The sequence below is a fragment of the Lontra canadensis genome, unplaced genomic scaffold (assembly GCF_010015895.1).
Source record: "Lontra canadensis isolate GAN:19392208 unplaced genomic scaffold, GSC_riverotter_1.0 scaffold101, whole genome shotgun sequence".
Classification (NCBI taxonomy): Eukaryota; Metazoa; Chordata; class Mammalia; order Carnivora; family Mustelidae; genus Lontra; species Lontra canadensis.
The window spans coordinates 6,022,927-6,047,214 of NW_022631095.1; the positions used below are offsets into that span (position 1 = coordinate 6,022,927).

The 24,288-nt window shown below is 41.3% G+C and overlaps 1 protein-coding gene across 6 annotated transcripts in view; it reads right to left on the reverse strand.

Moving 5' to 3' along the window:
- INTS10 (integrator complex subunit 10) overlaps nucleotides 1-22,300 on the reverse strand; it is a 38,865-nt gene extending 16,565 nt beyond the window's left edge. For 4 of the 6 annotated variants that reach the window (XM_032838109.1, XM_032838105.1, XM_032838107.1 and 1 more), the window contains exons 1-13: nucleotides 22,099-22,300; nucleotides 21,454-21,521; nucleotides 20,194-20,297; nucleotides 19,371-19,510; nucleotides 17,306-17,387; nucleotides 16,282-16,422; nucleotides 15,681-15,852; nucleotides 15,076-15,245; nucleotides 13,899-14,032; nucleotides 9,192-9,348; nucleotides 7,718-7,800; nucleotides 6,092-6,244; nucleotides 3,074-3,182 (exon numbers count right to left, since the gene is read on the reverse strand). In XM_032838109.1, coding sequence (XP_032694000.1) covers nucleotides 3,074-3,182; nucleotides 6,092-6,244; nucleotides 7,718-7,800; nucleotides 9,192-9,348; nucleotides 13,899-14,032; nucleotides 15,076-15,245; nucleotides 15,681-15,852; nucleotides 16,282-16,422; nucleotides 17,306-17,387; nucleotides 19,371-19,510; nucleotides 20,194-20,297; nucleotides 21,454-21,521; nucleotides 22,099-22,227 — 1,642 coding nt within the window. In that variant the 5' untranslated portion in view covers nucleotides 22,228-22,300. The remainder of the gene's footprint in view (nucleotides 1-3,073; nucleotides 3,183-6,091; nucleotides 6,245-7,717; nucleotides 7,801-9,191; nucleotides 9,349-13,898; nucleotides 14,033-15,075; nucleotides 15,246-15,680; nucleotides 15,853-16,281; nucleotides 16,423-17,305; nucleotides 17,388-19,370; nucleotides 19,511-20,193; nucleotides 20,298-21,453; nucleotides 21,522-22,098) is intronic. The other 2 variants (XM_032838106.1, XM_032838108.1) reach the window with 1 other exon arrangement.
- Nucleotides 22,301-24,288: the final 1,988 nt, after the last annotated feature.

Sequence of the window (24,288 nt, forward strand, 5' to 3'; positions counted from 1 at the left end):
CCTCTGGTTCTTTCTTTTGTTGTGAATTTCTCCTTCTAGTCATTTTACCCAGAGAAGAATGAATGAGAGAACAAAATCAAAAATATCAACCCAAGACAAATACACACTAGAAAAAGTCTGAAAAGGTCAGAAACCAAAAAAGAAAAGAAAAAGGAAAAAAAAGAAAAAAAGAGAAAAAGGAGAGAATATAATCTCTCAGGTGGACAAAACAGAGCAATCCACTTGGTTCTGGGTGTATTTTGTCTGTTTGTTAGAAGACACTAAATCCCAAAATTGTAAAGAATGCAAAACATATATATATACAAAAATAAAACTTAATACAGTGAAAGGAAGCAAAAAAGGAAGACTATATTTATAAAAGGTAAATGTAAAAATTAAAAAAAAAAAAGACTTAAAAACAAAGAGTTGCTCCAATAAGAAACTAGTTGAGAAGGAAAAAAAAGAAAAGGAAAATTTTAAACTGAAAAATAAACGAATCATGAGGAAAGAAACCCTTGAATTCTATATACTATTTTCCCCATCCCTGGAGTTTGGCAGTTCTGTGTGCTCTGTAAACTTGGCATCTGCATGATGTTCCATCTGATCTTCTGGGGGAAGGGCCTGCCGCCCAGATTCTCAGGTATCTTTGCCTGGGGAGAGTTGCACTGCCCCTTGCCAGGGCGTGGGCTCTGAATAAGCTGTTTCCAGTTGCTCTATGTGGTTTTTGTTCCCGAAAGGCTTTCTGTGCCACTCTAGATGAGAAAAAAAAAGGGTCGATCTCCAGCACTGGAGCTGAAAGACTGTAGTCCCTCTCCCTTTAAGGAAACCCTAAGGGAAGAGCAGTCTACATTTTTGTGTGTACCAAACTCTGCAGGCTCTTGCGGCTTGCACACCCACCAATTCTCCCAGGGAGGGAGGAAGGTTGCTCTAAGCCTGCTGCATGCAGGGCCCCTACATGGGCAGCAATACTTTTTTTTCCTAAAAAATGTTATCATTTTAGCTTTTCCATTTAGTCTCAGCTCCATCTCAAATTGGTTTTAGTGAATAATGTGACATAAAGCTTGAGGATCCTTTTTCTTTCTACACCAGAGGGCCTTTGTTCCAGTACCAATTGGCTGAAAAGGCCTTCCTTTCTCCAAAGAATTGGTCTGGTGCCTTCACTGAAAATCATTTGACCATATCTGTATGGGTCCCTTTCTGGATTTTCCACTCTTATGCCAATACTGTCTGGATAACTGTGGCTTTCTATTAAAAGTCTTGCTATCAGGTGGGTAAGTTGCCCAGTTTTGTTATCTTTTTCAAAACTGTTTTAGCTAGATTATACTTCCCTACAGATTTTAGAATCAAATCTGTCAGTTTCTACCAAAAAAAAAAAAAAAAAAAGTCTGTTGGGATTCTGATTGGGATTGCACTGAGTCTATAGGTACTTTTGGGGAGAACTGGAACCCTAACATGAGTATCCTAATATGAGTCTTTCAACCTATGAACATGATTTTGCACACTTTTCAATAAATCTTTCCCAAAGTACTTCATGGTTTTCTATGTTATTCTATTTGGAGATTCTGTAGGTTTTTCTAATATAGCCACATATGCAGCTGCAGTCATACCTGTGAACGAAGATAGCAGTCTTCAAACTTTATGCCTCCTTTTTCTTCCCTATTGTGCTGGCTACGAGGTCCAGCATGCTGAATTGAAGTGGTAAAAGCAAACACTCTTGTATCATTGCTGATTTGGGGGAAAGTATTTGCTATTTCATAGTTAAGGATGATGCTGAGAACAACTATTTCTAGCTTGCTGAGATTTTTTTTAAAAACCATGAATGATAAATGCAAACATAATGGAACCTATCTGCATCTATTAAGAGAATCATGATTTTTTGCCTTTACTGTGCTAAAGTGGTGATATTACAGTGACTGATTTTTCTACGTTAAACCCACTCTGCATTCCCACTCTACTTGATCATAAGTGTTACCCTTCTTATATGCTGCTTTCTGTAATTTGCTAAGATTTTTTGAGGACTTTGGGAATCTGTGTTTATGATGGATATTGGCCTTTAATGTCCTTTTCCGGCAATGCTCTTATTTGGTTTTGCTGTTAGGGTTATGTTTGCCTTAAAAACTGATTTGGGAAGCATTCCCTCTTTCTCTGTTTTCTCCAAGAGTATGTGTAGGATTGGTGTTATTTCTTCCTAAGCGCTAGAGAGAATTCACCAATGAAGCCATTTCAATCTGGAGTTCTGTGGGAAAGTTTCTGATAATAATTTAATTTCTTTGATAGATGTAGGAACATTCATATATTCTATTTCCTTCTGTTTCAGTTTTGGCAAGTTGTGTTTCTCAAGGAATTTTTCCATTTCCTCTAAATTGTTGAATTTATTGGTATAGAGTTATGAGTAATTTATTCTCTTAGTGTCCTTTTGATTGCAGTAGGATCTGCAGTGACAATTCTTCTTTCATTCCTGCTATTGGTAACTTGTGCTCACTTTCTTCCTGATCAATCTTGTTAGGAATTTATCTATCTTCTTTTGTTTTTCTTTCAAAAAAACAACTTTTAGCTTTATTAATTTCCTTGATTTCATTTTCTATTGCATTGATTTCTGCATTTATTATTTCCTGTCTTCTACTTTCTTTAGGTTTCATTTGCTTACCTTTTTCTAACTTCTAATGTAGAAACTTAGGACCCTGACAGTGAATCTCTCTTCCTTTCTTATATAAGCATTACAACTAAATTTATGTAGGTTTTCAAGCAATGTGTTCCTTGAGGTGAAGCTCAAAATAGCCTGAGAGGGAAATGACAGGAGATACTTCTTAACTAATCATTGCCAAGTTTTCCGAGAATTGGTAGAGATAAGAAAAGGAGTTCAGGATATTCCTCAGAGATAACAAACTTGGGAAATGAAGACAACTTTGGAAGAAAGATTTACAGCTGCTTATGAAATCGGTGCCAAGGACAAGCTTGGCAAGAGATTAACGTTTTTTACAGTTTGTCAAACCCCTCAGATCACATAGTATTATTTCATCAGGAATTGTAAAGAATTTCCCAGCCTTGGGTCCTAGAGCCATATTACAAAATAAGAATAAAACTTGCACTGTACCTTTTCTAAATTTGGGCTTTATTTTTGAGGGTTCTTCCTGTGATTTGCCTCCATCTTGAATGGGGAGTACCATGTAGCACATCAAATCAAGGACTTTTTCACATGTCATCTAAAGAAGATCAGATGAAAAGGTACCAATCTGAAATTTTCTCATTGAAAGCAAATCAACAGAACACTAATGTATGTGTAGCAGACGACTGGGCAATGTGTGCATATGGAGATCTGAAGCACTATCTCAAGACTCTGCGAGACCATTACTGTTTGCTCAACAGCAAAAATGTAGAAAAAGTAATTGAGATTGAATCGAGGTACTAGACTTTTGGGGGAATAATAACTCCTTCCTTGCTGTTAAAACAAAAAAACAAAAATGAAAAATCAGTCAAGTATTAACTAAACCCCCAATGCGTTTAATAGCACAGTGGCATCCAAAAGAAGTAGGCCCATCTTAAAGACATTTACTAACTCACTGAATAGAAAAATCAACAAAATGGGACACAGAGTATTGAAATACTCTGTATTAGATATAGAGCATAATGTAAAATGAAGGAGAAACCAGGTAGGAAGATTTTCCTTATCTCAGCCTTAAAGGGAGGGAAGAATTTGGAATGTGGAAAAGAGAAAAAAGGGTTTTAGTGGAGGAGAGAAAGATGTGGGGAAGGGCTAGGTATTGTTTAGGTGATTAGGTGAGGGGAAGGAGGGCGTGGTTTAGGAAATAACACAGACAAAACCAGTATGATGTAGTGCTGGTGGCTGAGGGAGGCCTCAAGTGCCACACTGGCATTGGGGTGGGGGGTATTACTCTCGATCTATAGTGAGTGAGCCATCATCTATGGTCTACCTGTTCTAATAACAGCTAGATTCCATTTGGGGAACATGTTCTATGCATTTAGCACAACCTTCTTATTATCCCCATTTTACAGATGAGGAAGTGGAGTGTTAAACCCATGCTTCCCAACCTTTTCCATGTCTTGACGCATCCAGAAATATTTGTAAGGCTGCTCAGAGCTGGCAGCACTAAACTGGGGGCTCTGGCTGCCTCAAGCCACATCTAACTGAGAGGGTTGGTAATCTTGGCACATCTAGAACCCACCCAGGGCCACAGGGTTGTGAATCTCCAGCCTGAAGAGCTCGACAGTTTGGTAGTTCAGAACTTGAATGCTGGAGTTAGACAGTTTGGTGAAGTAACTTGACCCAGGTCATAGAGCTAAGAGGTGGTGGGACCATGATGTGGACTACAGAGTCATATGTCCACCTCCAGCCAATATCTTCCATAAATCCTTCCTTGACTACATGGACCCCAGTGAAAACACCCTTTCCCGAATGCCTACTGTGCATATGTCAGGGCATACCACTTAGTATTTGATTTTTCACTGTCTTCAATAGATACTTGCACTTTTCTCTATAACTCAAATTATATGTCCTGAATCAGGGATCCCCCATTCCCCATACCCTGCTTATATGCCCACCCCCAGCACATAGTTCAACTCTGGACACTGAGGAAGTTAGTATTTCTGTTAAGGGGAACAATGACAACAATCTCTTGAAAGCAATGACCAAAGATGGAAGAAGAACTGGGGCAAAAAACTCAGTTCAGAGCAATGGATTAGAGTGGTGGCCAAGGAAACAAAAGGCACTATACCAAAGATATTAGCTTCATGCTGGAAGAATCAAAATGATTAGGCAGAGTAAGAGCCAACCATGACCTGAGAGTTTTATACCTAATGACCGGAGAACGAAGGAAACTCACATCTGGATATGCTGGGTCTGAGCTGAAGACAGACAGCTGAAGGCAGCCGAGATCCAGGAGGCAGGTTAAGTTAGAAACCAAGGATATAGGCCTAACAGTGATCAGCTTTGACTGAAGCCCTCAAAGAGAATGCATTTGCCCAGCTTATTTAAATCTGTTTATTTTATATTCCCTAATATGATGCTGAATAGCAGTGCCTTGTGTAATTCTAATTCTACATGATATATGGATATCTGAGTGGGTAAATATGTATTCTCTTTCAAGTTCTCAGGGAATTCACTGAAACTTAGAATTAGTACCTGATAATTACATAATGATGGAAGAAAAATATTTTCAATTTTCAGTGCACATACTTAAGATGCTGTTTCCTCCTAATTATCATCATGGCAAATTATAAATCATATTTCAAAGTTCAAGTTCAAAAACTTTATTCAGGGTTACTAATCACAAAGTAATCAACTTAACACATAGAAAGATGAGAAAGAAATCAGAGTTTGTGTGTTCAGTTGTGGCCTTGAATTTATACAGTATAAAGAATAAAGGATGTGCTTATTATTTTAATTGAATTCAAACATTTATTAATAATTGAATTCAAAGCTGTGCCGACCTCTGTGGTCAGTGCTATGAGAGATTCAAAGGTAAAGCACATGGTCTGCGTCCTGCGGTAGGAGGGGCTCACAATCACAAGGAAGCAGACTTGTGTATGTAGCTGCTCCGCAGCACCATGAGGTGGACTGCAGAGTCGTATGTCTCTGCATGCTTCGAGAGCAGCAGGAAGGCACAGAGGGAGAGAGAGTCTTACCCAGACTCTGTGCTGAACACAGTCCCGGTGCAGAGCTTGACCTCACAACCTAGAGATCATGACCTGAGCTGAAACCAAGAGTCAAGACACCCCAACTCTGGAGACTCAGGGCATCTGATGCTCAGAGAAGCTAATGGCACTCCTCCATTTCCCACTCAGTAAATGCCTCTTCTGTCCAAGTACAATAGCACTGATTCTGCTCTGAAGGGATTCCAGGTAAAAAAGTAAAGAAAAATAGAAGCCATCCTCCAACAAAATGGAAAAAGGAACAGGAAATCTGAAAAGTAGCGCAGCCTAACTTCAGGGAAGCTGTAACTAAAGAGAAAACTAAGTAAAACAAAATTATCAAGACTTTTACTAGCAGATTAGGTGACAAAATCTAGGCAGAAAAAAATCCGATCTCAAATAAACATGCACTGAATTAAAAGGCCACTCTAGGAAAAGAGGAAGCCCTGTGCACACTACTCACTCTGTACTCCCCCAGAGCAAAGTGGCAGGTTGCGAGCTGGATGAGCGCCCTCTGATGTTCCAGGGTCCCCTGTCCCGTGATCTGCGGCTGCGGAAGCGATCCCTGGAGAGCTGCGAGATGATGCAGGCTCGCTATTGCTTTTTTATATTGACCCTAAGAAAGACGTAACAACAAAGAAGTGAAAAACATTGCCGTTAAAAAAGGTCTCCAGGGCATGCTGGGCTGGCTCAGTCATTAAGTGTCTGACTTCAGCTCAGGTCATGATCCTGGGGTGCTGGGATTGAGCCCCAGATCAGGCTCCCTGCTCAGTTGGAAGCTTGCCTCACCCTCTCCCACTCCCCCTGCTTGTGTTCCCTCTTTTGTGCTCTATCAAAAAAATAATTAAAATCTTTACAAAAAAAGTGTCTCCAGAGTTGGGGTGCCACAGTCAGTTAAGTGTCTGACTCTTGGTTTCAGCTCAGGTTGTGATCTCTGGGTTGTGAGGTCAAGCTCTGCACTGGGACTGTGTTCAGCACAGAGTGTGCTTAAGACTCTCTCTCCCTCTCCCCCTTCCCACCACTCTCTCTCAAATTAGTAAATAAATAAAAATCACCAGAGTTAATTAAGCATACAGATAAGGTAGCTCTGTTTGATCATCTGAGGAAAAAGGAGACTTAGCAATAATCAAACCCACTTATTTAAAGCTAGGTGGAGGGTTCTCTATACAGGTACTTTATATGTACAAAGATTTTTCTTTCCAGTCTTAATTTTTTTTTTTTTTAAGTTTATTTATTTTTTGGTCATCTCTACACCCAATATGGGGCTTGAACTCCTGACCCTGAGATGAAGAGTCACGTGTTCTACCGACAGGTCTAGCCAGGCACCCTGGGTCTTAAGTCCTAAGACTAAAGAAAATAATAAGCTTTTGGATAAAATACAATTTTGGATATACCACTTCTTACAAATATTTTACTAATAATACCCATTCTCCTTTATGTAGGATGGAAGCAGCAACCTATGTGTTCTGACAACAGAGGTTAGAAGCTCTCCATCTTCTTAGGGAATTATTAACTCTCTCCATTCCAGGCCTAAGTGGTTCGAGAACAGGAGAGCAGAGCAGAAGGACTTCACCACAGTGGAGAGAACGACGGGTGAGAAGTATGCATCTCTTTTTTTTTTTTTTTTTTTTTTTAAAGATTTTATTTATTTATTTGACAGACAGATCACAAGTAGGCAGAGAGGCAGGCAGAGAGAGAGGAGGAAGCAGGCTCCCTGCTGAGCAGAGAGCCCGATGCGGGGCTCGATCCCAGGACCCTGAGATCATGACCTGAGCCGAAGGCAGCGGCTTAACCCACTGAGCCACCCAGGCGCCCCAGAAGTATGCATCTCTTATTGGAAAGTAAAAAGCTTACTTTTACAGAGGAGTATGGCTGGACATAGTGAAAGTAACAAGAAGATGCGGCCTTTTCATTTTCTTTTTTTTTTTGAGATGAAAGGGGACCATCATCCCTCTGCCACTGAAGACAGAACACGTCTTCAGGGTATGACTAGTCTACAGAAGGAACATACACATCTTGCACGCTATGGTTGGTTCATGAAAATCATCATCCTATACACACTCAGGAACTTAAAATATACATTACCTACCTGATAGATGATCATGTCAGTGAGGAAGATTCTTAACCAAAGCCAAGTATCTGTCTTCCACGCCAAACAAATTCTTGTAAATTCTGAGAATTCAAAAGTAAATTTACCAAAAAACATGTTAACAGAAGCAGAAAAAAAACAAACCCAGCAAAACAATGGAGAGAAACTTCCAAAAAATGGACAGTAACTATCGACCTTTAGATCATTTCTAAAACAATGATCTAGAATTTCAATCAGATAGTAAAGTGAGAATATAATACTTTTCAGTAACCCACAAGCAGTATTTTTATTAGGCCTCAACATTTACGAAGCACATACCATATCCCGAGAGCTGTTCAAAATGTTTTCCCCATATTACCTCATTTATCTTGTAAGTTACTTTACTCTCCTCAGAAAAAGATAGTTTTATTTTCAGCCAGCTCGGAAAACAAAGATAAAAAGCTAAGAGTTTTACTCATTTTTTTAAAAAGCCAAGTTATAACTAAAGGAAAACTACCCCTCACCCCGAAAGGTCACATACATGTTTACAATTCTAGATGTGACTGGGACAGAGGGAGTGAGGCTCTTTCTACCTAGAAAAAATGACATGACACACATGACCGAGGGTTGTGCATAGGTACGTGATGGCAGGCCAAGGGATGAAGGCCCACTGGCCAGAAGTACAGTAAAAAATACACTGTTGATTCAAAGTAGAGTAAAAATCCACAGCTTAGCAACGCACTAGTGATTTCTAAGTAATGAAGAAATACTTAATAGTTGTATTCTCAAAGGAAAACAGGCTTTGGGTAGGGTGAGTTTTTCAGACAATGGAGTTAATGCAGATAAAAATAGCATTACCTTTTGTAAGATTAGCTACACAGAACCTAAGAAAGATACAAGGCAGGACAGAACCACTAACAGCACAAAACAAACCCAGCAAGAAAAAGAAAGGAGGCCAGCAATACGAATGTTAAAAGACCAAAAATCTCTCCCTCAAATTCCACCCCAAGTCTAATTATAATAAACACTCAAGGGTAGGGGCACCTGGGTGCCTCAGATGGTTGGGCATCTGCTTTCGGCTCAGGCCATGATCCTGGGGTTCTGGGATCAAGTCCCGCGTCAGGCTCCCTCCTCACTGGGGAGCCTGCTTCTCCCTCTGACTGACTGACTCTCTCTCTCTCTCCTGCTCTCTCTCTGCCTCTCATGAATAAATAAATATTAAGAAAAAAAATAAACACTCAAGGGTAGAAGCTAAGACGTAAATGATCATTTGAATATTTTTTGATCATTTCACAATATTAATAATGCCAAGAGTTACTCATTTTTTAAAAAAGTCAAAAAAGTCTACTCAAAAAAGAATCCTATTAACTGTGTGAACTACTATAAGCAATTAAGCTCTAAGTGTCTTGATGTTCCAAGAGGAACAACGCTTTCTTAAGCACAATGATTTTATATAACACATGAAATAGCACTAATGTGACAAGTATGTTCTTACCCTTGTCAAGGAATTCTAGGGAGTAGAGCAACTCCCAGCTCTCCCTGGCTAGCTTAAAGCTCTCGAGCACTTCAATGGAGTTAGCAAGCTCCGCTTTATTGACTACGATGTGACGATTTCTCCCTTTTGCTGAACAGTCTTCGTCATCTGAACTCTGCTTAGAAGGTGAACAAGGTGATTAACTTAAAGTCATATACAAGTGACACTTCAACAACATAGGTTAGAACTACACAGATCCGTTGACACATGGATTTTTTACAGTCCAGCACTGTAAATGTATTTCTCTTCCTTAAGATTTTCTTAATAACATTTTCTTTTCTCCAGCTTACTGTGTTATAAGAATACAGCATATAATACACAGAACATACCAAATATAGGCTCATCAACTATTAACGTTATAGGTAAGGCTTCTGGTCAAAAGGAGGCTACTAGTAGTTAAGTTTTAGGGGAATCAAAGTTATACAGAGATTTATGACTGTGCAGGATTGGGGGGGTTGGCACCCTACCCCCATGTTGTTCAAGGGTAAACTACTCGGAAATTATGTTTATTATCACCAATTCTGATTACTGTATGGATTTTATATCAAAGGATACTATCATGAGGATGATTTTTTGAACTTAACAATTTGGCTTTAAAAATTAATGCATAAATTTTGTATCTTTTTACTCTCACACATTCAATTTTTACCTTAAAAACTAAGCTTATGTTTTTCTGATGATAAATTCTAAGCTTATGTTGGTTTCTAAGTAAAGCTATGGAGTTAAAACTTCCAATAGTTTAAAAAATATACGTGTTATTAAAAACCCCAAGTTAGAGTTTTACATTCAGAGATACAGCTTACGTGGCATATATTTTATAGTTTTTTTTTCAATATGTGAAATAATTTAATTTGCTTCCAAATAAGTTTATCATGTAGAGGAATAAAATTAAAGCCCAAATGCCCTAAGAATTGGAGAAATGACTCTTACTAATCTTTTGTTCCCTATACATCCCTCCTCCCACGGCCACCCTCTCTAGCTCCACTCCCCCATTGCACGGTGGTGGCCAGGAACTATGTTTGCCTGCACTTACCTAGTAATGCCTTCTGTATTTACAATAAAGAGCCCTACTTTTCTTGCTCTTCATTTCAAGAAATATAAAGCCAAAGAGAGGTCTCAGAGAACTGCAACCATGTAAGTGCCAGTGAGCATGGTCAGACGTTTTGCCAAAAAACAGTCAAGGTAAAACAGCTCCATTTAATTTTACTTTGCTGAGAATTTCTTGACCCTTTTATTCTACCTAGGCTATTTGACTAACTTAATGACCCCAATTAAATTCTCCCTGAAGATTTTCACCCCACTACGCTCATTTGAAAATATGTACAAATATTTCAGCTAAAAGCTCCATTCCTCAAGCTGACCTCAGAAAAAATAAGCACCTCCCTCCCACTACCCAGCAGAATTTCTCCCCCCACTTTCAGAGCCTGGTATTCACCTGCTAGTCCTTGATGCCTGGGACTCCTCCCTGCCCACTCTACTTAGCTGCCCTATTCTTACCCTCCTACAGTAATGACAGATACCCAGATCCCTTTCACAATCAAAACCTATTAGGTATCCTACTTCATCAGGGTCAAGTTCCTTGCCACATCTTGCCAATCTAATAGGATATACTGATATGAATGGGGTATTCTCTGTTCCAATTTTATAGAAAACATTCCTGCCTCAAAACAAGGTTGGGAGTTTATGGAAGGGACCTCAGATGTGAGAATAGTTTCCAAAGAGTTTCTAAAATTTAGAGAAACTGATTTTGAAATGCAGAAGTACACTGTGGAGTTCTGGGCGGATGCTGTAAGCAAGAACCCTGACTACAGGGAACATACACCAAGTTTAGGCGGGTGGAGAATGCGTGGCCCACAGGAAAGGACAGTCCCCCAGCTCCAGCCATCTGGCACGTCACATGAGCCAGGCAATCAGGCTGGGTGGAGAACATATGCCCGTCTGAAGTGGGCAGCCTCCATCTGGCCCCAGCTGTGAGCCAGCATCAGGGGCCAGTGTATCAAATATTCCAATTATTAAGGAAGTCAGACATCTCAACTGTTGTGAGAAATCTCCCAATCTCCAGATGTTCGGTTATTAAAAGAAGCAGAACACCATGGGTAAAATAAGATGTATCTCTAAGCTGAGCTTGACGTCCTCTGCTGTGATGGCTCAAACAGACAGGGCTGGACTTGCAGCAGGTTGGGGGCAGACTGTGGGACACAGGGAAAATCAGTTAATAGAGTGAAAACTAAAATGGATGGAAACCCAGGTTGGGCCAGAGTTTGAGAACAGGGCCTGTTAGATGACCCATGAGAGATGAGACACAGGAGGAACCGGGGAGCCGGAGGGTTTAAACAGCTATGCCATGGCCTGGTTGCCGAGGCTGAGAGGGAAGAGTGGGAATTCACTCATTCACCAGCTGCAGCTCAGGCACCGTCCAGATGTCCAGGGTACAAGACGGACAGTGTCCTTGGCCCCACAGAGCTTGTACAGAGCTCATCAGGAGACGCAGACCGTAAACCAGCCAAAGAAGAAACAGGAAAACAGACAACAATAAGGGCGATGCAGAATTAGAGTAACAGAAAGAGAAAAGAAAACTGGATGGCTATTTCGAGGAGGCCTCAGAGGGAGAAATGTCCGGGCTGAGAGCTGTGACAAGGACATAGCCTGGCAGAGAGATGTACTCCAACCTTAGGGCACAGCTTGGGGGTAGAGATCCAGGGGCAGAAAGGGGCTCAGAGCACTGGAGGTGCACAGAGAGGCTAGCACATCTGCGGCGCACAAAGGTTTGCTCAGTAACGGGTTTGAAGCCACGGTGAAGAGTTTGGATTTCATTCTCAGAACGATGGGAAGCCACTAGAGGTGGTAAAGCAGGGGAGTGAGTCTGACTCAGGTTTTAAAAACATCACTACAGCTGCTGGGTAGAGAAGAGACGGTAGGGAGCAAGAGTGCATGAAGGGAGACAAGAGGACACCCCCGATGACGTATGTAAGACTGGAGTGGCTTGGACAGGGAGCAGGTGGCGGGGACGGAGAGAAACTGAGGAAGCCATGTTATTTATACTGACTTATATGGGACATGGCACTGTTTTTAGTTAAAACTAGTATCAGACGACTCACTATCCACATGGCAGGAAGGATGACTGTGGTCTTAGTGTGAAGTGCCCGGTTAAACCACACACTCACAGAAACCAGAAGGGAGAGCTAACGAGTGACCCCACCAGGACAGTCAGGAGAGAAGGAGAGAGTAGCTACCTAGCAGCCTTAGTGATCTTTTTAAAAAATGAATCAGAGGGCATCTGGGAAAGCCTGGTTAGCAGAATTCTGAACCTAGGGCTCATGGCCGGATTTCAAAGCATCTTTCAACCTTGGAAATGATTTCCGAAATTGTGCATGTGTGGGTTTTTCTTTGGGAGGAAACAAATGAGTTTATCAGAAGGTTTAATAACCTTACAAGCCTTCAGAAAGGCTTTGTCGTCCCTGCTCCATTCTTTATCATACAGTCCAGTTTACAGAGACATCAGATTGAACTGATTTTAAGGCACATCTCTCCTCATGCCCGGGGCTAGTGAGTATAACTCAGGGTCTGAAGAAGTGGTAGGAGAGGAGAAGGGACAGAAGGAAGGTGAGACTCTAGGCTCCCCTGCAGTATTTCACCTGGAGCATGGGTTAGCAAACTACGATCTGCAGACCAGATCCTATTTTCATAAATAAAGTTTTATTGGAACATGGACACCTCATTTATTATTGTCTATGGTTTGTTTGTTTGTTTTGTATTGTAACAGCAGAGCTGAGTAGCTGCAACAGAGACTGTTGGGCCTGTAGAGTCTACACTATTTATTTCCTGGCCCTTCAAAGAAAAAGTTTGCTGACTCCTGACCTAGAGCACCTCCGCTGTCATATTGTTACAAACTGGGCCTCCATGAAAGCATTCACTGAAAGGTTCTTCTGCTTTAAAATAAGTTTAGAAATCACTATTCTGCCCAGACCCGCTGCCTGGCCCCCTCAGAAGACCAACAGGTCTTCACATTCTCTGGCCTCCCACATCTTTGTGCAGACTGTCTTCTCTTCACAAAATCCACCCTCCAACTCTAAATGACAAAACCCTCTCCTCTATCTAGATACTTCAAAGCTGATTTCAAATGCTGACCTCCTTCATGAAACCTCTGCAACGTCTCCCCTTGGCTTGTAACAACTTCCCAGCCGGATCACCTCACCCTTTCCATTCTGAGGCCAGGACTCAGCACAGCACCCTGTCTAGATGTTCAGTGTAGTTCTTCTAGCTTTGCTTTTTACCTGTAATTGATGCCATTCAGTCACAACAGGTAAGACTAATTTATACCAGGGTTTCTCAACATTGGCTTTTTGAACCAGACAGCCACTTTGTGGTGGGACTGTCCCGTGCCTTGTAGCACTATTTGCAGCACCCCGCCTCTACAGGGGAGGTGCTCACAGCAACTCCTCCCCACCAAGCCGTGGAAATCAAAAAGTGTCCTCAGACATTGCCATGTGTCCCTGGGTTGAGGGGTGAGGGGGCAAAATCACTTCCAGTTGAGAACCGCTGATTTACACAGTAATTGTAATTAAAAGACCTAAGCTTTATCAATTTAGCTCCAAAGCTGTCTTTTACATTCATTTCCAGCAAACCACAAACATATAATCTGTTAATAATCATATCTGAAAGGATTACCATGGTTTTTTCTCTTCCCTCAGCTAGTTTCCTCTTTTTATGTATATGTTTGTTACGATCAATTTCTACATCACCATACACATTTGATACATCCTCAAGAAGAACCAGTGGAACTTGGCTTGGGGCATTAGGACCTATGGATGGGGGGAAAACACCAACACTTAGAAATGCGGCAAGGAAAAGAAAACTTAGTATCAGGTGGAAGTTTACTCAGCTGTTGTTTGAAAATACAGGTGTAAAAAGTATGTTCGGAGTGATCCCAGTTAGGTAGACAAACAAATATACAGGAATAGGGGCTATACAGATATACAACACATTATTAATAAAGGTTCTCTCTCAATGACAGATTACAAATGCTCTTATGTGTCTACAAATTTTTCATAGTAATCATGAATCATAAAATTAGCCAAAAACTCAAGACTATGAAGTTATGTGTAATACCTGATAGCTACAAATTCCAAACAAAATCTAAATATATGAGACAATAAGGTAATACACAAAAATGAGAGCTGTATTATATTGGATGGGTGGGTGATTTCATTCTCTTACTTTTCTATTTTTCACATTTTTTAGAATTTATATGCAAAATGCAAAAATGTTATTTAAAAAATTTCTGTCTACATTGGGGAGGATATGTGCTATGGTGAGTGCTGTGAAGTGTGTAAACCTGGCGATAAAATGTACCCCTGGGGATAAAAATACATTTTATGTTTATAAAAACAATTTAAAAAAAAATCTCTGTCTATTGCAAAGCCTTTGTGATATCTACTTCAGTACTTTGCTACATCTGCTTTTTCAAAACAGAGGCACTGAATATCCGTATTTAGTTTCACAGTACCACTATATCCTTTAATGTAGAAATTTAATTAATTAATTAATCAAATGGGCTCCATGTCCAGTGTGGAGCCCAAACATGGGGCTCAGTCTCACAAATGTGAGATTAAGACCTGAGTGGAGATCAAGAGTCAGACACTTGACCGATAGAGTCACCCAGGTACCCCGATATAGAAATTTCAAAGTAAAATGTACTTACATAAAAAGTACCAGCAACTTAAAAAAAAGCACTCGTGTCACCCCACAATGATTTCGATCCAAGAACAATGTTAAGGTAAACATTTTCATCATCTTCATCACCCAACTGAAGCCAGTTTTGGGAGACTAGAATTCTTCTACTAACCTTGGAATAGAGATGGTTGTATGCTGTTGACATACTGGAATGCATTCTTGAAGAAGACCAGCACAGTGGAATAAACCACTTGGTTTTTATATTTTGCATGAGCTTCATTATCAAAGTTGTTCATGTATCTGCAGAGATCTTTCATTCTATGCAAAATATCACCATAGCTTCTGAAAGATGAAGGATGATAAAAATTATTTAATTACCCTGGGCTTGTCAGCAAAAGGTCTAGAGAAAAGCCCCAACAGAAGCGTGACATTTACCAAATGTGGCTGGAGGCATGTGTAATTCCCCCTCTGAATTAGAGCAGTGATCAGAACACTCTCTCAGGACACAGACATGACAGAGTAGCTACTCTTTCCTCTGAATGCCAAAGAGTGCTTCAAGCTCAACAGCATCTTACAAGTTCATACTTCTGTTGGGAATCTTTAAATAAAGTGAAAACCACCCTCTTTTGCACAGATACCAAGGTTACAAGAGTTGCCCAAAGAAAACTGTATCTATACATTATATGCTTTTTAAGAAAGTGTTTTTGTTTTTAAAAATCCTGAGATTACAGTATCAGAAGGCTTGCTAAGCAATTCTAGAAATGAACAATTTTTTACCGTCTTCCTTTATCCATCTGCCATTCACATCTCATTCCAACAACATTTAAAATCTTAAACAACCTCTCCCAAGGGTCCACAATCTGGGATGATTTTTCAGTCAGCCCTTCTATTATGTACTTCTGAGAGCTCCGTTTGCTGGGTGACATTAAATCAGCCGCTTCTTGGGCACCTGGGAAATGAGAAAAAAGAGGCCTACAATTAATCTTACTATTTACTATGTATGCAGTACTGGAGAGAGAAAGAGAGTCTGAATCCCTATTCAAGAGGCAAGAGCACAGAATCCCAACACATCGTGTGTTTTGTTGAAGGACCCACAGCCAGCCACTGGAACAGCAAAAAATGCCCTTTGAGCTTTGGTACGTGTATGAAGCTCAGGACATTAACATTATGATTCAGCAAGTTGACTGTTTCAGTCAAAGCGCAAAACTTACTCCAGAAAAGTCTCATTTCTTACCTGTGGTACTTTTTTCCAGGAACCATCTTTTAGAACACTATCACACTGGTACGCATCCAGAGAATAATCACAATGATGAGGGATTTTTGAGTTTGCAACTTACTAACATCTGTATAAATAAAACTGCAGCATATTCTCACTTACCTTGATGCTGACTCTCTGTTTGAGTAGATCTAGTGACATAATTGATATAAAATTCAGCTGCTTTGTTCAAGTACTTATATAATAAATTGGCAGGCAATCGGACATCATGGTTGTTAATTATTAGAGGAAGGACATCGCAAACTGTCGAAGCGGAAAAATAAGAAAAAAAATTCAGTTGTCGTCTACCCTACAATTCTGATAGAAATGAAATTTATTTTAGGGGCGCCTGGGTGGCTCAGTGGGTTAAGCCGCTGCCTTCGGCTCGGGTCGTGATCTCAGGGTCCTGGGATCGAGTCCCGCATCGGGCTCTCTGCTCGGCGGGGAGCCTGCTTCTCTCTCTCTCTCTCTCTCTCTGCCTGCCTCTCTGTCTACTTGTGATCTCTCTGTCAAATAAATAAATAAAATCTTTAAAAAAAAAAAAATCTTCATTCTTAAAAAAAAAAAAAAGAAATGAAATTTATTTTAGAGTTCATTTAATGTAGTATCTAAAATATATAGGGAAAAAACCCACATTTATGGCACATTTATTTAAAAATTGCAGTGCACAGGGACACTAGTGGATGGAGTGAGCAAGGAACTACACAAGCAGATTTTACATTACGGTTGAGGGTCTAGTTCTTACACTGGGTGACAATTCAGATGTTTATTATTATGCCGCATACTTGAATATATTCTTTCAGGGGTATCAAATGTTATTTATTTGCCAGAGAGAGAGAGAGAGCCCACAAGCACCGGGGAGGGGCAGAGGTGGCAGTCTCCCTGCTGAGCAAGGAGCCTGATGTGGGAATTGATCCCAGGACTCTGGGATCATGACCTGAGCCGAAGGTAAACGCTTAACTGACTGAGTCACCCAGGAGTCCCTGGAAGTTGTTTAAATGCTTTTTGGACTAAAAAAATAAAGAAGGATTTAAATTTCATAATATGAAAAGTTCCTTTGCTTTCCACGAATGATCTTACCCCCAAAATGATACTTACTCAGCATATTCCTACATAAGGACTTAATACAAAATACAATTTTTCTTACCAAATAATTTTCTAAAGCAGTTTACAGGAGATTCTTGCTCTTCTATAGTTTCAGCCTCTAATAATGCTTCCCCAAGGCCAACCTGTTTCAAAATAGAGTAAATCATTTAAATGTGTTACAGTTTAAGATGTCAGAATTACATAAAGAATGGCTTTCTATATTTACCAAACAGTGTGTATATGCAAACTTCCCCAAAAAACAAATATTCTCATTTTAAGGACTAGAAAACAAAATACATCAGCAACACAGCCCAGAAGGAAACCCCAATTTAACCTGACCACTGACGACTTTGTCTTGGTTATTCTCCTCTGAACTAGCAAAATTAAAATGCTATCAAAATGTCTACAGAAACTTAAAGGAACCACTGGAACTAGTTAGAATGAAAAAGGAGAGGTAGAGATTTTCTACAAAATGTTGAAATTAACTGTATTCTCTACATCGAGATGTACTATGTTGACAAACCTTACCACTTTCAAGAGTTGTCAGGAGTAGCCAGTCATTCAGCCTATGCTAGGCTGGACACAACTGTGACTTTTAAGGCCACCTTTCCTTTCCTTTCTACCACGGATTCCCTAGCAGAGTAGAAAGTAGGCTTATCAAAGTCCACCCAGACATCCGCATTATCTTCCTTGGGATCATTTGGCCATGCACAGGGCAGGGGTAAAACAATGGAAAAGATGATATAACACAAAAAGCGAATAGCTGAGTAACGATCAAGGAATGTATTGGGTTGAAGAGCATCCTCCCAAAATTCACGTTCACTCAGGAGTCTCAGAATGTGACTCTACATATATTTGATCTTATAAAAAAAAAGTAAGGTCTTTTTAGATGCAATGAGTTAAAAAGAGGGCACAATGGGTTAGGGCAAACCCTAAATCCAATGACGACAATCCTTACAGGATCATGTAAAGACACAGGAACACAGACAGCCAGGGAAGAAAGCCATGTGACAGCAGAGGAGAAAACTGGAATGATGTAGCTGTTAAGCTGAAGAATGACAAAGATTGGTGGTGACCACCAGCAGCCAGGGAGAGGTAGAAAGGATTTTTCCCTAGAGCCTTTAGAGGGAGCATGGCTCTATGCACACCTTGCTTTTGGAATTTCAGCTTCCAGAACTGTGAGGGAATAAATTTTGGTTGTATTAAGCCACTCAGTTTTCTGGTACTTTGTTACAGCAGCCCTAGGAAACTAATCGAGGGAGGTACAGAACATGTCAACTGGGGCCAGAAGCTTGAAAGATAAGTGTGGGTAAGAATAAACAGTAGAGTTTGAATTAACAGAGTTAATGACAAATATTTAAGACTCAGTTTCCTCATCTGTGAAGTGGAATACTGTCTACCTCAAGGGGTCCAGGGAATATGGAAGGAGATGCCTGCCAATGCCTGCCAATAGCACTCAACAGTTATTACAGATAGAAGGAATAGGGGGAAAAGCACATGAAAAACATGCCTGTGAATACTACAGACTATGGCGCTCAGTTAAATTCAAACATTGTTGACCATAATGTAAGAGGATTTTTTAAAAAGATTTATTTATTTGAGAAGAAAGTATGCACAGGCAGGTGGGGGTGGGCGCAGATGGAGAGGAAGAAACAAAGAATCTCAAGAGGACTCCATGCTGAGCTGCGAGCCTGATGTGGGGCTCCGTCTCACCATACTGAGGTCACGACCTAAGCCAAAACCAAGAGTCGAACGCTCAACTGACTGTGCCACCCAGCCACTTCTGAAATAGGATTTTTTTAAAAAAATCTTACTGTACTTTACAGGTTGCAAATAAATAGCACAGTCAAACTTGGTCACTGTTACCTTACACTGACGGGACAACTTCTGGAAATTTACAAAGTCTGATGACAGTGAAATCCTTTTAGCTTTACTGATGAAGATTCCTTGATTCAAGTTCAATCTTACCTAGCGTTCTTCAGCTTTAGAATATTTAGATATTCTAAATATTTAGAAATTTAGAATTTCTGCTTTAGAGTAATACACACTAGAGCTTCTAACCGAACTGATGAATGTGTTGATCGATTTTATTTTCTCTTGAGAAAAAGGAAAGGGTCAAGTCATACCCCATGCTGCACCACTGTCTCAGGGAAGCGTCTCAAAAGTAGAAGCAACATTTCCGATCGTTCCAATGTGTTGAAGCATTGTTCCGTAACCTTTAGTAACATTTCGCACTGGACCCGACCAGGGAGAGTTTCAAACAAACCTGTACATAACACATTTTATTTTAAAAAATTTCTTTTGGAAAGAAAATCCTGAAGCTACAGTGGAAATAAGGCATTTTCATGTATAGAACAGTAAGTCTACATTTAGAATCATTGTTTGAGTTTTACCTACAACCTAGAAGAGGCTTTTGGCTCAGATGGTACTGGACACAGATGTTTGCTGAATGATCCTTTCAGGATCATTTGGAGGCCTGATTTGGGTCCGGAAGGTAAGAATGGCGTAGGTGAAGGGTCATAACAGTGCTTGCTGTTGGCTGAGATAAAGAGGATGCATTTGTTTAAGTTGAAATCACCTACTCTTTCATCCAGAATTTGAAATCTTTGATTGGCTATCACAACCAACACAGACTGAAGGTTAATGGAAAAGGTCATAAATCACTAAAAGTTTCTCTCCTGTTTTGTGGAGATCTGCCTAATCTACAGATGCTTTCTGATAACTATAAAATCTGTTAAAAATATATTTGATTTTCTGGGCTAACTGATAAATCTACACTCTTTAAGGGAGTTTAGAGGTTTCTAAGCAAATGCTCAAGGGACCAAGTGACATCATTTGTACAGACTTTGGGTACCAATACCACAGATGTTGAGTTTTCTATGAAATTGCTATATATAAATTAGTGTTCCAGAAACGGTAATTTATACACCATTATCATTCTATTCTTACTTCTTAAAAATTGGGTTTGTTTATCCTGTGAGTCGTTCCTTAACGCTGAAGTAATAATGCTGATTTCTCTCCACACCACCGGCTGATCTGGGAAATTCACAAACCTATTTTAAAATGAATGCATTAAATTAAAATGTCAGATTCTATATAGTATTACAAAAAGAAAAGAGCATTAGCATATGGAGAAATACACACTTTTCTTTATTACAAGTGAACATGTTGATGTACTGAAACGAGCCAAAATAAAGATATAAAAATAAAAACTAAGGAAAATGAGGTTAACCACAAAAGTTTTTAGAGTTTTTTGTAAGTGAAAAGACAAATGAGCATAATATATAAAGCACTCCTAAATATGAACAAGAAAAAAAAATCCTACCCAAAGAAAAGAATACAAACAGCCAAAGAGAACACTTGAAAAGATACTTAGTCTTACCAGTAATACAATGAACACAAATTTTTAAAAAATAGTAAGATACCACTTTCTATCACATTGGCAAAAATTAAAATCTGATAGACTGATAACATGAATGCTAGCACATATGTGGGAAAATGGGCACTCTTATACACGGCTAGTAGAAATGTAAATTGGAATAGTATTTTTTAGAGTAATTTGATAGTGTATTATGTAATATCCTTGACTGTCAAAATCAATGTTTAAGAATCTACTCTATAGAAAAATACTAAAATATGGGTACATATTTGCTTACTGATACTCTGAATATAATCTCAAATAATTGGAAATACCTCGATGTCTGCTAGTATTACGAAATGCTATGCAAATATGAAAGAGTTCCACATACTGAAAAAAAAAGTCATCCCTCCATGACAGAGGGTGAAGAAAGCAAGCTGCAGCGTGACGGATGTAGTATGATTTCACTTTTGTAACCCTTCCCCACAAAAACCAACCTATACGTATTGTACTGTGCATACATGTACACACAGACACACGAAACTCAACTCTGGTCGAGTCGGAGGGACTCGGACTTGTTATTTTCTATGCATCAGTACTGTCTGAACTGCAGGGGTACCGACTATTTCTAAAGTAAAATAAAATACCGGAAAGAAAAGTTTCAGCAGGCATCAAACACCGGGAGCCTTCTCTGCGGGAGGCCTGCCAGCCGTTAACGGAGGGCCCGGACGCAACAAAGTGAGCCGCAGATACCCGAGCTGCAGATGCACTGGGAGGTCCTCCCCGCTCCGCTTGCACACATACACACACAGAGCCTCGCGCGAGGCCCAGGGCCCGCGGGCCGCACTCACATGTCGTACAGCAGTCTCCCCGCGGTGGCGGTCCTCTCAGCGTTCCGCTCGATGGTGTACATCTCGTACTGCAACACAGATGGCCGCGAGGGTCACGACCTCCGCCCGGGGCGCAGCCTAGCTCACCGCCCGCCGCGCCAGCCGGCCTCTGCCGAGCTCCCCTAACCCGGGAGGGCCGGAGAGCCCAGCATCACCCGGGGGCCCGGAGCCGCGGGGCTCAGGAGTGCGACCCTCGGGCTCACTCACGATCCTTCGGTCCCCAAGACAGGGCGAATAACGTCTCCACAGCAGCAGGCACTAAACGAATGGCTGCCACGCTCATGAACGAGCGGAGAACCGCCTTTCCGCGGGGCGATGCGGCGCCGCCCGGCCACCGAGCAGCAGACACCCCCAGTCTCCAGCCGCCCGGACCTCAGGCGGGGTCCGCTGGGTCTCAGGGTGCCGGCCCCGCGGGGGAGAAGGCGTGCGAGGGGTGGCAGAGAGCGGGGCGCGGGAGGTGGGGAGACGTGGGAAGGACGGGTCGGGGTGGGCCGGACTGGAGGCGGCCGCCCCCAAGGCAGGAAGGGCTGGCGACCAGGGCGGCCCCAGAGCGGCGACGCGCACACACCTCCACGGAGGCAGCCGCGCGCGCGGGCCGGACCTCACCTGGATGTTAAAGTCGGTGGGGTAGAGGCTGCGGGCTGTAATCAGCCAAGCCTTGGCTGCCCACAGGTCCTGCTGCACCAGCTCTCGGGCTCGCTGCACCAGGAACTCGCAGTCACCCTGGGCCGACATGACCCGGGAGGCGTCCGGCCGCCGGCAGCGGAGGTCGTTTACCTTCCGGCTCTGGAGACGCCGCCGCCGCCGCTGCCGCGGGAGAGACTTCTGCGCATGTCGGGGTTGGCCGATCCTGCTAAGTGTTCCGTGTTTTGCGAGCAGCCTCCTCCGGTCAGCCCCCTGTAACCGTCCGGCCCCTTCCTCTTTGGAGGACCTAGTGTTTTGGTACAGACTTTTCCAGGTCACCTCCAAAATGTGGAGAAGTGGATTCCCACTCTTGCGGGCTCCAGCGTGAGCGTCGTCCAGTCAGGGAGCATGCGCGGGAGCCGGAACTCTCCGCGCTGCCTCTGCGGGTGCTTCCATCCTACTGGAGACCTGCGGGTGGATGGTCCGTGGGTGACCTCGAGGTCTGGTACCCCGGACCAGGCTGGGAAGAAGTTTGAGAGGAAAAAGCAGAGGGCGGCCTCGGTGGCGGTGGGAAGGAGCGCGCAGACCTCCCTCGGCCCGGCCGCAGTTGAGGAACCTGTCCCTGGGTCGTTGCCCAGAATTGGGTTTATGGGAAAAAGTCTGAGTCCAGATTAGGGGCCAAGGCTCAGAGGGCCATGATATATGCCTAGCGTTCGTTCTGGTGCATTTCATCTTTTCTAAGTATGTCCATATTATATTGTTGCTTCTTTATTTGTTGATTTCTGCAACAGACTTTGAGCTCTTGCAGTAATTAGCACGTGGAAAGTGCTTTGCTGCATGCAGTGGGAGCGCCAAAGGTGGTTCTGTCCCAGCAGGGTTTTACAATGATATGGACATGTGGCCTGCAGGAAAATAGGCCATTTTAATGATCTCTTCCCATCAATCAGTATCATTTTCACCAACACTCCAGATTTGTTTTCCATTTGAGAGAAGGAGAACAAAAGAGTCCCCCTGCTTTGGTGAAGGGGAGGCTGCATTTGAGAGCCGGAGTAGCAATACTTACCTGCCTACTAAAAAGAATGTACCAAAATGTGGATTCATTAGTTTTCAAGCCAAGTTCTATATACAGAAAGTTTTAGCAAGTTCTGTTTACCACGGGTATCTTCGATTTATTTGATTTAAAGCCAAGAGATTAAGGATTCAAAGCTGGTATGTTTTAAAAATAGAAATTACTAGGTACTTATATACATGAAAAACTATATTTTAAATAAGTATGAATATATACATTACTATTCATGGGCATATGTAAGGTCTAATATATTCTTACTAATTGTGATAATTTATAAATACATGATCTTCAAGTTAATGGTGAGTTAGTATGCTAACTTTAGACATTAAGTGCCAAGAAGGGCAGGCACAAAGAAGCAGAATAAAGCACCACTGCTATCAAATCCAAGCTCTTTTATTTTGCTATTTAGTTTATGGTACCATTCTAAAAATAGCACTTTTAATTATCTTCCCCTTTACTCAAAAATTTTAAGGGTTTTATTTATTTATTTGGGAGAAAGTGAGAGAGAGAGAGAGAGAGAGAGCAGGATATGGGGGAGGATCAGAGTGAGAAGCAGACCCCCAGCTAAGCAAGGAGCCCTATGTGGGGCTCTGTCCTGGGACTCTGGGATCATGACCTGGGCCAAAGGCAGATGCTTAACTGTCTGAGTCACCCAGGCACCCCTTTTACTCAAAATTTTTTTAAAATTTGATTTTGTTTCATTAGTCACCCAGAAGATATCTTAGAATGATATTTTACATTATTGTATCAGTTATTCTGTGATCTATTTGTTGTGTACTTGAGGAAGCATTCTCAAGTCATTTAGTATCAGTCATTCTGTGATCTATTTGTTTTGTACTTGAGGAAGCATTCTTGTTTCAAAGAGGCTGTTTAATGTCTCCTGATTGATTATGCACAGCAATAGCCTAACCGTGCCATCGCTTTGTAGGCCAGGATTGCCCAGTGACAGAATTCTTTTGGCTTTGTAGAAGGTAGAAAATTGAACTTTAACAACTCAGGGTAATTTTTATTTTATACAGGTCATAAAAACAGATAGCTGGCTTAAATTTTTTTCATTATTTAATTTTAATAAAGTGTTATGTAAGGATTTTTGGGTGGCAAAA